Consider the following 13,903-nt stretch of genomic DNA (forward strand, 5'->3'; position numbering starts at 1 on the left):
TAGAAAATTCTCATCTGCTGAGTTCGGACCAATCTATAAAGAAAAAACCAGGGCTTGTCACAGCCATGTTTATTATGAATCCAGATGCTGCAATCCCATGAGATAACAGAAAAATAGGTAGTGTAAAAGATGAATGTACACGATGAAGGTTAAAACTCAAAAGCTCAAAACCACCCCCAAGGCAATGAAACGAGGAGCCAGTCATTAATAATAAACATTCTGACAGATATAATTTAGTATATTAAATACTGATTAATCTTCTGTGACCTATATGCACATCAGAAAAATTCAAAAATACACCTAGGAAAATATTTTCAGACACACTCCAACAATCTTTTACTGTCCTGTGTTTATTTATTATGGGTTTGTTTCCAAATATTCTAATTGAAACCCCCACCTTATTCTTTTTTGTAAATCAGTTTATTTTTCATACTTAAGCATGTCTGGTGCTAAGACTTACTGCAGATAACCACAGAGCACAACATTTGCCCAAAAGCAACACATTCAGATGAAAAAGGTCTGACACAGGACAAGTTTGGGAGAATCAGAAGCTGAGATCTTTTTTCTTGCCAAGATACAAGCGTTTGCCAAGTGCCAGCTATTAAGGGAAATCTTTGTTATTAGGCCAACATCAAAGCTCTTTTGATAAAGAACAGCTTTCGCTACAAGTAATCCACATGTCACAGCAATTTTACGTTATTTAATTCTACTGCTGCATTACCTAGTATCTCAAAAGCAGAGCTGAACTCATATATGCCAAGAGATGCTCTTCCCTGCAAAGAGCTAATACTCTGCTGAAGGAAGTTTAGTGTGCAGTGCAAGGGGCGAAGCCAGGCTTCCCGTGACGCCTAGCATTGCTCAGATTTGGTAAGTTCTTTGGATATATAGGAGGTCTCCTTCAGTGTGACACCTTATTTTCATAAATACTGTGTATTTACCCTTAAGGCATTAATATTATTGTTAAAATCACAAGAATGGCTTTGTTAGAGCAGAACTGTACCCTAGACCAGTATCCAGTCTGGCAGCAATCAGGAACTTCTGTTTCAGCAAAAGAAGTTCCTAATTTCAGATCCTGGTTCTTGTCTTTGGAAAAACAAGACACATTAATAAAGGTAGTGCATCAACAAGTTCCACTCTCCCCCTCAGGTTCACTTCCCCAGTGATGCTGCTGGTGGGCAGTCTATCCGTACGGCAACTGGTTTGTCAGTTCTTCAATAAAATGGGTCACTTAAAAAAAACAAAACAAAACAAAACCTCAAAGTCTTTCAGTGGTGCAGCCACAAAACTGATGAAACTTCTCAATTAAAAATGTAATAGCAAGTAATTTCCAAAAAGTATTGTTCTCTGAGCTTTATGAAAAGCTTTGCTGTGTTACAGTTTCTGTAAGGGTATGTGCAATGCCAGACCACTTGCTTCATTAAGTCATCTGCTTAAGGATTATTTAGTATAAAAGAAATAAGAAGGAAAGTGATATATTAAACACACACAGACACACAAAAAAATAATGCCAAATAAGCAGGCAGTAACCAAGACAATGGTGAAGAGCATTAACTCCTCAGGCCAGTAAAGGAGGTACCGAGATAGCCACCCTGAAGACAATCAACCTGACCTTCATCACTGGCAAGAGGGGGAAAACATGATTATCATGAGTTTTATGAGGGGGTGTATGGCACTCTGCAAAACTTTTTATGGGATATCAGCAGAGGCTTGTGGCATTATGCAAAATTTACTACAGGATGTTCACAGAATAGTCAAAGACAGGGAAAGGAAGGATCAGGGTGGATCTAGGGGGACATCTAGGAAAATGGGGAGGAGGGGGGCTCACGTGTGAGCAGACAGTGGTCTGATTCACTGGCTGTGCTTATATTATATATGTCCTCTGTGTGTGTTGTGTGTATGTGTGTGTGTGTGTGCATATGCTTGTGCAGGACACATGTAAGCCTAAGACCCCTCCCGGTCCAAAGAGTGGACATGGGTGGTCTTCAGCAGCCAGGAGCAGCAACCCCCCAGTCCTGGAGACCACTGGATTCAGCAGCTCCCATAAGATCCTTAGGCTAATTTTTAAAAAATCCACTCTACAGATTGCTCATGGGAATAGTAAAATAATTGGACTTAAAAGGAAAATGGAGAATTTTCTTATATGTAAGATACTGTCAAACCATCAAAGAAAATGTTGAAAACTTAAACTTCTCTGCATTGCTATAGTATTCCTACAGACGTTAATTTCAACACTTAACATTTATCAAAAAGAAACTTTAAAAGGATTGCATAGAAGTGAAATACAATTTACAGAATGGTACTGCAAGCAGTTTATCATACAATTAACGCTATCCTCTGCACAACGAAGCAGCAGAAATCTGTGCTGTTGTTTTGCCTGCTGGCCAGCCTTCTCAACATATTTTACCATACCAACGGCATTACAACTTGTCTGTGATGGTACTATTTCCCAAACAAACAGTGAAGGAGTATGTCATCACTGTCATCACAATGGTATTTAACAACCTACTCTGCATCATATTTTACTTTGTATTTAGTGCAAAATGATGACTAGTTCAAGTTCTCATTTACTTCTCCTTTTTATGTCCATTCTGCAATAGCAGCTGTTACCATTGCAGACTCCACTTTCTAGATGGCAGTTCCACTGCGAGATGTGCTGGCAAAGTATTCTTAATAACCAATAACTGCCTGTCTTTGGACAATTAATTTGGAGAGAAAAAAAAAAAAAAGAAGGAAAAAATCTAATAAGGTTTTACTTTGGAGTCTCACTGAGTGGTTTTGTCCAATTTTTTTAATAATGAAACTGCAAAGTTCCACAGAGGAACAGAAACACCATGCCAGGAAGGGAATACGTCAGCCATAAGACTGAATAATAAAGACCAATGAATTCAATGTATCACCTTATAGAATAAGACCTGTATCTTTGTGTGTCCGTGATACTCATGAGCATGTGAAACTGTGCCCTGAAGACACCTCAAAGAAGGATTTAATGACAGAATGTGGGAACTTGGTAGAGAAGAGGTTAACAGTGCTGATGCACTCGGTGTGAAAACAGCTGAAGGAGGGAGTCTTGTGAGGGCAGCACAGCCCTATTTTGGCTCTAAGTTGCAGGAGCCAAGGAAGAAGCAAATAAACAGCTTCAGCAAAGAATCTTGAAGGCCGCACTGCCCACTGCCAGGACTGAGACCTTTGGCTTAAACATCCACAAAATTAATATTAAAGTTGACACCCCTAAGTATGATATGAGCAAAAAGAACATGCTAAACACAGATGACTATGGCAGCTGACTCTCCACCCAAATCATGCTAAAACATCACCCCAGGGAGGGGATCAGATAAGGTTAGGATATAAGGGGCAATACAGAGGGTAGCTGGATATACATACTCGCACCTACACACGATCATCAGGAAATTTCTCCGAGGAAGAAGGAAGTTGAGATGGAGAAGGGACAGTCGGAGGGCTGTGCTCCTCTTCCTCTATCAAGAGAGGGTAGCTGCTTGGTAAGCATTGCATCTTGCATTCTTGGTGAAAGAACTCCCAGGATAGAATTTATTCATTTACTCATTTATTCATTTGTTCATTTACTTATTTATTCATTTGTTCGTTTACTCATTTATTCATTTATTTTGCTAGCATCATTGTAGTGGATTAGGGCTATAGCAGCCAGTGCATTTATCAATGGCAATCCCAAATCTGTTTTACCTGTCACTTCAATAAATCATTTTATCTTTTCAGCCTGGCAAGCTGTCTCAGTGAAAGTCCTTTGCGGGGCTTTGAAACAGGCACATGTTGAACTGTTTCAGCGAAGGCCTTTAGCAGGGCTCTGAAAGAGGGAATCATTTATCTTAACAGCTTTGCGATGCTGTCCCAGTGAAGGCCTTTGGCAGGATCTGAGACAAGGAAACACTGAGCTGTTCAGAGCTCCCAGCTCTGAAATAGACACAAAACACCTTTTAATGCAACACAGAAAAAAAAAATACTGTCAACAGCACAGTCATATCTTATGGAAAATACTCTCTATCACCTGTTCTACCCACTGTTTATCCTGGAGCACTTTAAAATATCTTCCCACTTAAACTTTTCAATTTCTAGAACAGTAATTAAGTGCATTATTTTTCAGTTTCTCTTAACACTAACTAACCTGCTTAGAAGCAGATGTTTCCCGTGTCTATCTGGTAGCAAAAAGACCAATATGACAGGTGGGTATCTGCTTAAATGACCTGAGAGCTGTCTGACTGATTACAGTGAGCTAACTGGCAGGTAGCTACAAATTTCACTTGCAATACAGTTGTTCCTGGCAGAATGATGTCTGCCATTGTACCTGCACAGCAAGACAGATGTCTCTAATTATTATTTTGATGGTGTTATGATATCATATCCCTTTGCCTGCCTGAAATGCAGGCATTAAGTTCAGCTTCTTAACTGCCAGATGTCTGGTGTGCTCATGTTTTCTGTCAGCCAGGGAGGAGTTTGTGCAATCTAGCTTGCTGAATGAGAGCCGATTCCCTAGGCTTCAGCGAAAGTAAATTTTCTATTTGTCATTGGAAAAAATGAGGAGTATTAAAATGTAGAATATATGCTTTTCAACTTCAATTTTGTGCACATAGAGCTTATGTTGATGTAGCCAGTACAGGCAAACAACATAGGCAGGTATTGAATAAGCTTTCCCAAGGTAAGTATGCCAATGCATGATTAAACTACAGTCTCCGGGATGGTAATTGTACTTTAATCATTATACTGAACTAGAAAAAAGAAAACTGTGTGTCTTTCTGACCTTAGCAAACGGCAGGAGCTAGCGTAGTACCGCAAAACACAGGGTAATCATAGAATTGTTTTGGTAAGAGACCTTTAAGATTGAGTCCAACAAATTGCCCAGAGAGGTGGTAGATGCCCCGTCCCAGGAAACATTCAAGGCCAGGTTGGACGGGGCTCTGAGCAACCTCATCTAGTGGAAGATGTCCCTGCTCATTGCAGAGGGGTTGGATTGGATGACCTTTAAAAGGTCCCTTCCAACCCAAACTATTTTATGATTCTATGATTTCATCTCTCCAAAACCACATCACAGAATCATTTGGGTCAGAAAAAGACCTTTAAGATCATTGAGTCCAAGCATTAACCTAACACTGCCAAGTCCACCACTAAACCATGTCCCCAAGTGCCACATCTACCCATCTTTTAATTACCTCCAGGGATGGCGATTCCACCACTTCCCTGGGCAGCCTGTTCCAGTGCTTGACAACCCTTTCGGTGAAGAATTTTTTCCTAATATCCATCCTAAACTTCCCCTGGCGCAACCTGAGGCCGTCTCCCTTTGTCCTACCACTTGTCCTACCCCCTGCTACTTGGGACCAAGGCCCCGACCCCCATCGAGTCCTCAGGTGACCGATGGTGCCCGGGACCCCCTGCAGCCCCCTCGCAGGGCGGGCAGGAGCGCGGGCCGCTCCCGCAGGCACCCCACACACCGCAGCCGGAGGGGAGACCCTCGCCCAGCCCCCGGCCCTGCTCGCCCCGGCCCCCGCTCCCTCAGGCCCCGGCGTGGGGGGGGCGGGAGGCCGCGCAGGCCTCGCCCCTCCCCGCCCCGCTCGGCCGCGGCTTCCGGGGGAGCCGCCATGAAGCTGAAGCGGCAGAAGCACGCCAAGAAGAACATGGGCTTCTACAAGCACAACTTCCACTTCCGCGAGCCCTTCCAGGTGCTGCTGGACGGCACCTTCTGCCAGGCCGCGCTCCGCAACAAGATCCAGATCCGGGAGCAGCTGCCCGGCTACTTGGGGGGCGCCACCCAGCTCTGCACCACCCGGTAAGGCCGGGGCGGGGGAAGGGGCGCCGGGCAGTCCCGGCGTGCAGGCCCGGGGACGGGGACCGGGACCACGGCGAGGGCTGGAGGCCGCCCGGCGCCGTGCGCATGCGTGGGGGAGCTGGCGGCGCCTCATGGCCGCCCTCCGGCCTTCGGTCTCCCCCCATCCCGCCCCGGCGGTGGGGAGGGGGCCGCGGGGGCGGCCCGGCGGTGGGCCTGAGGGCGATGGGGAGGTGTGGCCGTGGGCTGCCGTGCCGAGAGTGAGGGAAACTGAGGGGCGAGGGGTAACCCCGGGGTGTGCGGAGGGTCGGGCCGGGCCGCTCCCGGCCGCTGCCCGGGAGAGTGAGAGCGGGGCGAGGTCGGATCCCCTGGGCAGGGGGGAGTGACCAGGTGTCTGGAGCCTCGGCTTGTCAGCGAGGGGCTGTTCCCAAAGTAGCTGTTCTCAAGGGAGAACAGGGATGTCCAGGCAAAGGCGTGGAGGTGAAGCACACACACTAAGCGTCTTAAGTCGCCTTGAGGTTGTCTTTGTTTTTACTTGACTTTGTATATTGCATACGGTGAAATCATACAATCACAGAATGGTCAGAGTTGGAAGGGACCTTAACGATCATCCAGTTCCAACCCCCTGCCGTGGGCAGGGACATCTCCCACCAGACCAGGTCGCTCAATGCCCCATCCAGCCTGGCCTTGAACACCTCCAGGGATGGGGCATCCATGACCTTCCTGGGCAACCTGTTCCAGTGCCTCACCACCCTCACAGAATTTTCTCCTAATATCTACATCTCCCCTCTTTCAGTTTAAAACCATTACCCTTCATCCTATCACTACACTCCCTGACAAAGAGACCCCTGAGGCCGTCTCCCTTTGTCCTACCACTTGTCCTACCCCCTGCTACTTGGGACCAAGGCCCCGACCCCCATCGAGTCCTCAGGTGACCGATGGTGCCCGGGACCCCCTGCAGCCCCCTCGCAGGGCGGGCAGGAGCGCGGGCCGCTCCCGCAGGCACCCCACACACCGCAGCCGGAGGGGAGACCCTCGCCCAGCCCCCGGCCCTGCTCGCCCCGGCCCCCGCTCCCTCAGGCCCCGGCGTGGGGGGGGCGGGAGGCCGCGCAGGCCTCGCCCCTCCCCGCCCCGCTCGGCCGCGGCTTCCGGGGGAGCCGCCATGAAGCTGAAGCGGCAGAAGCACGCCAAGAAGAACATGGGCTTCTACAAGCACAACTTCCACTTCCGCGAGCCCTTCCAGGTGCTGCTGGACGGCACCTTCTGCCAGGCCGCGCTCCGCAACAAGATCCAGATCCGGGAGCAGCTGCCCGGCTACTTGGGGGGCGCCACCCAGCTCTGCACCACCCGGTAAGGCCGGGGCGGGGGAAGGGGCGCCGGGCAGTCCCGGCGTGCAGGCCCGGGGACGGGGACCGGGACCACGGCGAGGGCTGGAGGCCGCCCGGCGCCGTGCGCATGCGTGGGGGAGCTGGCGGCGCCTCATGGCCGCCCTCCGGCCTTCGGTCTCCCCCCATCCCGCCCCGGCGGTGGGGAGGGGGCCGCGGGGGCGGCCCGGCGGTGGGCCTGAGGGCGATGGGGAGGTGTGGCCGTGGGCTGCCGTGCCGAGAGTGAGGGAAACTGAGGGGCGAGGGGTAACCCCGGGGTGTGCGGAGGGTCGGGCCGGGCCGCTCCCGGCCGCTGCCCGGGAGAGTGAGAGCGGGGCGAGGTCGGATCCCCTGGGCAGGGGGGAGTGACCAGGTGTCTGGAGCCTCGGCTTGTCAGCGAGGGGCTGTTCCCAAAGTAGCTGTTCTCAAGGGAGAACAGGGATGTCCAGGCAAAGGCGTGGAGGTGAAGCACACACACTAAGCGTCTTAAGTCGCCTTGAGGTTGTCTTTGTTTTTACTTGACTTTGTATATTGCATACGGTGAAATCATACAATCACAGAATGGTCAGAGTTGGAAGGGACCTTAACGATCATCCAGTTCCAACCCCCTGCCGTGGGCAGGGACATCTCCCACCAGACCAGGTCGCTCAATGCCCCATCCAGCCTGGCCTTGAACACCTCCAGGGATGGGGCATCCATGACCTTCCTGGGCAACCTGTTCCAGTGCCTCACCACCCTCACAGAATTTTCTCCTAATATCTACATCTCCCCTCTTTCAGTTTAAAACCATTACCCTTCATCCTATCACTACACTCCCTGACAAAGAGACCCTCCCCATCTCTCCTGTAGGTCCCCTTCAGGTACTGGAAGGGCATTATAGGATGTCCCTGGAGCTTCCTCCAGGCAAAACAACCGCAATTCCCTCATCCTGTCCTCATAGCATAGGTGCTCCATCCCTCTGATCATTTTTGTGGCCCTCCTCTGGACTCACTCCAATAGATCCATGTCCTTGTGTTGGGGGCCCCATAGCTGGATGCAGTACTCCGGGTGGGGTCTCATGAGAGGAGTAGAGGGGTAGAATCACCTTCCTCTCCTGCGTTTGGATTTCTGTAGTGACAGAATAGCCAACTGCCCATTGTGGAGGCAAATACTGAAAATATCAGGAAGATGTATACCCTTGCAAAGCACACAGAATTGGCCTGTACTTCTAAACAGTAGATAGTATCAAGTCATGACCTTAGTTGAGAAAGGTTTGGGAATCACTGATCCAGACTGTATTCCAGTCATATCTAAATGTCACTTCTTCCTTACTTCTTGTAGCAATATCTTTTGGTCTTTTTGGCCTGTTTTCACTTAGGGCAGCTGTCTCTGCTGTCAGAATGCTAAGATGGTGAGGCAGCACCTCAATGGCACGACCAGAGCTTCCCTGAGGAAATGATCTGGCTCACTGTGAGAGTCTTTGCAAAAAGAACAGGCTCAAGTCTCCACAGAGACTGTCCTCAAAGGTTAAACTCTCTTCTCTGTAAAGAAAAATAGTTGCTACCATGTCCTTGAAGCTGTATTTCAAGGCCATGCATTCCTGTCACTGTCCACATTTAACAATAAGACTCAGTGGACGGAGTAGGTTAGGTTTCATCTCCTGTTCATTCCTGAGTATCCGAGGTAGCACCCTCATAGACTGCCACACTGTCGCATGTGAACATCTGCTCTGAGTCCTTTTAAGAGGAAAATTTTAAGTTTGCATCTTATTGTCAAGTTGGAATGCTGTGGAGCCATAAACTTCCAGATTTTTAATCACATGGACAGTCTTTTTTCTTCTGCTGCTAGAGTCAGTTGGATTGTCATAGCAAGCTTGAAGCCAGGTGATGGATGCTAATACAGAGTTTAACTTGCACGCAGTCATTAATCAGTTTGTGCTAGTTCAATAATTTTATTTGTTAAGTAATAGTTCATATGCTAGGTGGTAGCTGAACATAAATGTAAAGGGCTTAGCATTGGCACTGATACAAAATATTTTAAAATCATTTGATATAACTTAACGTTGTTACTGGTAACTCTTGTTTGGAATTGAGGAAATCTCGCATGTGTCTTCAGAGGGGCTACTGCTTTCAGGTTACTGAAATCATAGAATCCTGAACAACAGAGCATTGCTTGTTCGTAATTAACTCATGTCAACCTTTTGCTGTTGTGAAAAATGTGTAGTTGTTTTCTCATTTAGAAATCACTGTTGGTTTTGGTTCTCAGATGTGTTCTAAAAGAACTGGAATCGCTGGGGAAGGCACTGTATGGAGCAAAATTAATTGCCCAAAGATTTCAACTTCGAAGCTGTTCTCACCACAAGGATCCTGTGGGTGGTTCGGCCTGTTTACTTTCCATGATTGAAGAAGGCAACCCTCATCACTTCTTCATCGCTACACAGGTAAGTGCTCATGGAAAACATAACTCCATTTCATTTGAAGTGGTCCTTTGATACCGAAGGATAAGGAAACCTGCAGAAGCCTTGATTATGAGATTTGTTAAATAGCATGTGGGAATTAATCTTGTAAAGCCTTACTCACTCTTAAACGTATTTGCTAGTTATGAAGCAGGGAATCTTTTGTCTTACTCGAACAACTAGATTTTTTCCTACCCTGGAAGAATATTGCTTAGTTTAGCAGAAAGTGTATAAAACAAATTGATTACCTATTGACATGTAAGTAAACAACTGATTAATGTTAATTTGCATATTGCTTGTGTGTGCATCCCCTGCCCTGAACTGATTTGCACAATAGTCTGAAAAGTGAAATTAAGTGTTGAACAACCATAGCATTTCAGTTTTAAGAAATTTTGGAAGTTTTACCTAGGCAATAAAGATAGAACTTGTGTACAAATAAGAAAGGCAGGTTTTTTCTTAGGTCTGTCATTGGGACTCTATGTATAAATAATATACAATATATAAAAATGGTTTACAGTAGAATTCTGTATACTTACGTAAGATATAAGGAGTTTAAAATTACTTGTTACAAAGAAATTGTGTTACTTCTTGTGAAGTGGTGGACTGCATACCAATGAACTGGTACTTTTTCCTCAGAAAGCATGAAAAAAGGAAATGTTAATAAATTTTTTGTCAGAAGTACAGCTAATCAGAAGGAGAGGAATTGAAATATAAATTGCTCTGAAAGGCACTGCCACATAAATCTACTAGATTAAGTTTCTTATCTTTTTCATAACGTAATTTATCTTCATAGTTTTGTATTAAAAGTAGGTTCATTTGAATTGCAAATATCATTTAATCCCAAAATATTGACTGAAGTATTTAATTTTACAGGACCAGGAGTTAGCAAACAAAGTGAAAAAGAAGGCTGGCGTTCCTCTCCTCTTTATTATTCAGAACACTATGGTGCTAGACAAACCTTCTCCTAAATCTTTGGCATTTGTTCAAAAGTTGCAGATGAATGAGCTTGTTCCAGAGCACCAAAAACAAAGTATTGTGCAGCTTAAAGAAAAAGAAGGACTAGCAAAGCAAGAAGGTGAAAAGAGAAGAAAACGTAAAAGGGCAGGTGGCCCCAATCCTCTCAGCTGTCTGAAGAAGAAAAAGAAAACACAGGAGGGTCAGGAGCCTTCTGCTGAAAAGAAGAAAAGAAGAAAAAGAAAGCGAATTAGGGTTAAAGCAGAAGCTGTGCAGTCAGTGCAGAAGAGTGGAGAAGAATAAACCCATCTTTGTGAACAATGCAGGACTTGAACTTTGTTTGAGCTTGCAAAAAGAAAGATTAATATGCAGTATGTAATGTGAAATCAAGTCGCTAATATAAAAACTTATTTTTATAAGGTGTTACTGCTTCTTATTGCATCTCAACATTTGCAGGTTATTGTCTTAATAATTTATTCTATTGTTTAGAAAGTGGGTCTCTGACAAAATATTTAGGAACCCTCATCATTTCAACATCTTGATTCTTGCCAGAGGGTTTATGTGATCAGAGGCAATTTTTTAGAAATGCTTCTTGGGTTTCATATGGCTTTTGGTGGGATGCTGGACTTCTTTCTAAATCTGGGTTGCAATTCTTGCTAAACTGGTTTTGACAGTTGTTCTGTTACAGAATGTGGAATTGACCTATAAGAACATAGTATTTTATTTGTATTGTTTGAATACAAAAGTTAACTCTTTTGCAAAGTGCCCAGGTGCCCTCAAGAAGTCCCTTCCAGCCTAAATTACTCTGTAAACTCCACGTGAACTGGTATGTCTACTGTGCATGATTCTTATTTATGAAGAAGATCCTGAAGGGTGCGTGATTGTGTTGATATTCCTGACATTATAATGGCATCTCTAGCATGTCTAGTTTATCTCTAGTTTATTCTTCCTTTTTAAATAGGAAGAATGCAGCTTGGAAATGCTGAATCAAAGCCCTGCCTAACACCCAGTGCCATCACAGGGTAGCACAGCTGTGGAGGAGTCCTGGGACAGAGCTCATTGGAGGTGCTGGGACTCGGACCCTGTTGCGTGTTTCATTGTCCTGTAAGCAGAACAGTGAACAGAACTTGGGACAAGAGGAAATGGCCTCAAGTGGCGCCGGTGGAGGTTTAGATTGGGTATTAAGAAAAAATTCCTCACTGAAAGGGTTGTCAAGCACTGGAACAGGCTGCCCAGGGAAGCGGTCAAGTTGCCATCCCTGAAGGTATTATAAATTAGACATAGAGCTTAGTGAGATGGTTTAGTGATGGTTTTGTCAGTGGTAGGTTGATGGTTGGACCTGATGATCTGAAAGGTCCTTTCCAACCTAGACAATTCTATGAGGGCTGGAGGAGGGAACTGCCAAAATTGTTTCAAGTACCTGATTTTCTTTAGTAGCTATTTGCCTTACCTGGCATGTTTGGTGGCATTGAGAGGCAGAAGTGAGTGACTGGGATGACGTAAGAGGGGTACGCATAGTAGAATAGTACCTGCTGTGGCATCAGTTTGCTGTCACAGTGTTCCCAGTCTTCGCTTTGCCAGATACTTAACTTTTCTCAGTGTGTTTCTACTTAACAGATCTAATTGTTGGATGTCTGGAGTACATAGGCAGCTATAGTGTACGCTGCTTTCTGTTGGCTTTTCAAATTATAAGGCCAGTTGTTCTGTGGAGTTTGAGAAACCAGCGGGAGTGATGGGAGTTGGCCAGTTTTGGGGGAAACTGCAGGGTCGTTCCCTGGGATCTGCAGAGGCTGCTCCCAGCCGGGGCAGGAGAGGTTCCTGGGTGTGCTCTGCGTGCGGCAGGGTGCTCTGCTGCTGTGTCCCCGGCTGGAAGCTGTTCTAACACAGCTGGGGGGAGCGGACTCTGCCTTTCTTGTTCCATGTGCACCTTGGGAACCGACCACGAGAGATGGAAGCAGCATGGAAAGGTGCTATACTCGAGAGGAAAGCTTTAATTAAAAATTACAAAGTCACACTCATCACGGCATTGTTCCTACATTGATTGCTAATGGTCCTGAGGAGAAATTTAATAACTCCTAGAAAGATGCAATATGTGCAGCATATTTGTTCAATATATATTACCTTTCTCAAGCTGTCATAGTCCCTTCTCCTTCACTTATTTGGGCACGGTGCCATGTTAATGCAGTTTTGCTTCCCATTCCCCCTTAGGTATTTCTTGTATTTCTTCCCCCTCTGCAAAGCCCCTCTCGCAGAAAGCACTGCTGTAAGTCGAGCTTGGAGCAGACAGCAGAGATGGTTCCTCTTCAAAATCTCATTCTGAGACACAAGTGTATTAAAACCCAGTAACTTAACTAAAAATACTGTTTTTAAAAATTGAGCAGAAAACATACCCTAATTATTTACAATAATCCCTTTTAGTGCATCAAAACACAAAGTTTCAACATACCTTTTTTTGAAGACTCTAGACAGACAAAAGCGTAATTACCCCCCCCTCCAAAAAGAGTATTTTAACAGCCCTCTAGTGACTCCCACCTTAAGGAATTTAAAAAAATATTTATCTGTGTTTCCTTAGTATTTTGCTAACACAAACTGAGTCACAGTGTTGCCATTGGGCAGAACTGGAATGGAAAGGGAGTGAGCTCTTCAGAGAAAAGCCGTAAGATTTGTCTGCAGGGTGGCTGCAACTCTTCTCCTGCGGGGTAAATAATTTAAGCCTTTTGGTTTTGGAAGACAGCTCCTGCCCAGGCAACACCATTTTGAAATTTGAAAGGAAAACCCATCCTAGTTTCTAAGTAAAATACTACTGTTATAGGTCCTCTGCTCCGTATCCTGCCCAAAGCTGCAGTGGCCAGTCCCACTCCCCTGTTTACCAATAAATCCTCTTGAGATCTAGCCACATCTCTAGGATAGATGGGGCTCCCAGTGTGATTTTCTAATAAAGTTTAGGATTGTTTTGCTGTTTGGGACTTGTTTTGGGTTTGAAACTACATGAAGACAGAGGTAAATTAAAAGGATCTTGAGCGAAAACTTCTTTGAGGCTATTGATTTCCTCTTTTCTCCGACAGGATAAATGTATACCCTGAATCCTATGCGGTACCTCACTAAATCTTTTTGTAAAAAAGAGGGAAATGACTGATGTTGTACAGTACAATGTATGCTACATCTATAGAGTAATAGAAGAAGCAAACAATAATGCTTCAGCCGCAGTCTGCAGGGCATTAATGCTGAATTTGGGACAGAGTCTCAGCTGCCAGCAGCAGAAGATATTTACCCAGACTGCCTGCCAGTTCCATTGGCTGGATTTATACGTTGGTGTGATCCGGTATTGTACAATAAATCACTCCCTGAGCATCTGTTAAC

At 45.7% G+C, this 13,903-nt stretch overlaps 1 protein-coding gene across 2 annotated transcripts; it reads left to right on the forward strand.

Annotated features, from left to right (window-relative positions):
• Positions 1–5,591: 5,591 nt before the first annotated feature.
• UTP23 (UTP23, small subunit (SSU) processome component, homolog (yeast)) lies at positions 5,592–13,570 on the forward strand. 2 transcript variants are annotated; one of them, XM_014965156.1, is made up of 3 exons: positions 5,592–5,794; positions 9,400–9,574; positions 10,463–13,570. In XM_014965156.1, the coding sequence occupies exons 1-3, from the start codon at positions 5,607–5,609 to the stop codon at positions 10,844–10,846; spliced, it is 747 nt and encodes a 248-aa protein (XP_014820642.1). In that variant the 5' UTR covers positions 5,592–5,606; the 3' UTR covers positions 10,847–13,570. The 2 variants fall into 2 exon arrangements, with proteins under 2 accessions (XP_014820642.1, XP_014820641.1); XM_014965155.1 differs by lacking the exon at positions 5,592–5,794 and adding an exon at positions 6,939–7,141.
• Positions 13,571–13,903: the final 333 nt, after the last annotated feature.

This window comes from Calidris pugnax, unplaced genomic scaffold, assembly GCF_001431845.1.
Source record: "Calidris pugnax isolate Ruff unplaced genomic scaffold, ASM143184v1 scaffold41, whole genome shotgun sequence".
Lineage (NCBI taxonomy): Eukaryota > Metazoa > Chordata > Aves > Charadriiformes > Scolopacidae > Calidris > Calidris pugnax.

Bases quoted from the DNA above. Each gene is read 5' to 3' on its own strand.
- UTP23 (XM_014965156.1), top strand. From the start codon at position 5,607: ATGAAGCTGAAGCGGCAGAAGCACGCCAAGAAGAACATGGGCTTCTAC. The intron at 5,795-9,399 runs GTAAGGCCGGGG...TTTGGTTCTCAG, and splicing joins ACCCAGCTCTGCACCACCCG to ATGTGTTCTAAAAGAACTGG. The intron at 9,575-10,462 runs GTAAGTGCTCAT...TTAATTTTACAG, and splicing joins ACTTCTTCATCGCTACACAG to GACCAGGAGTTAGCAAACAA.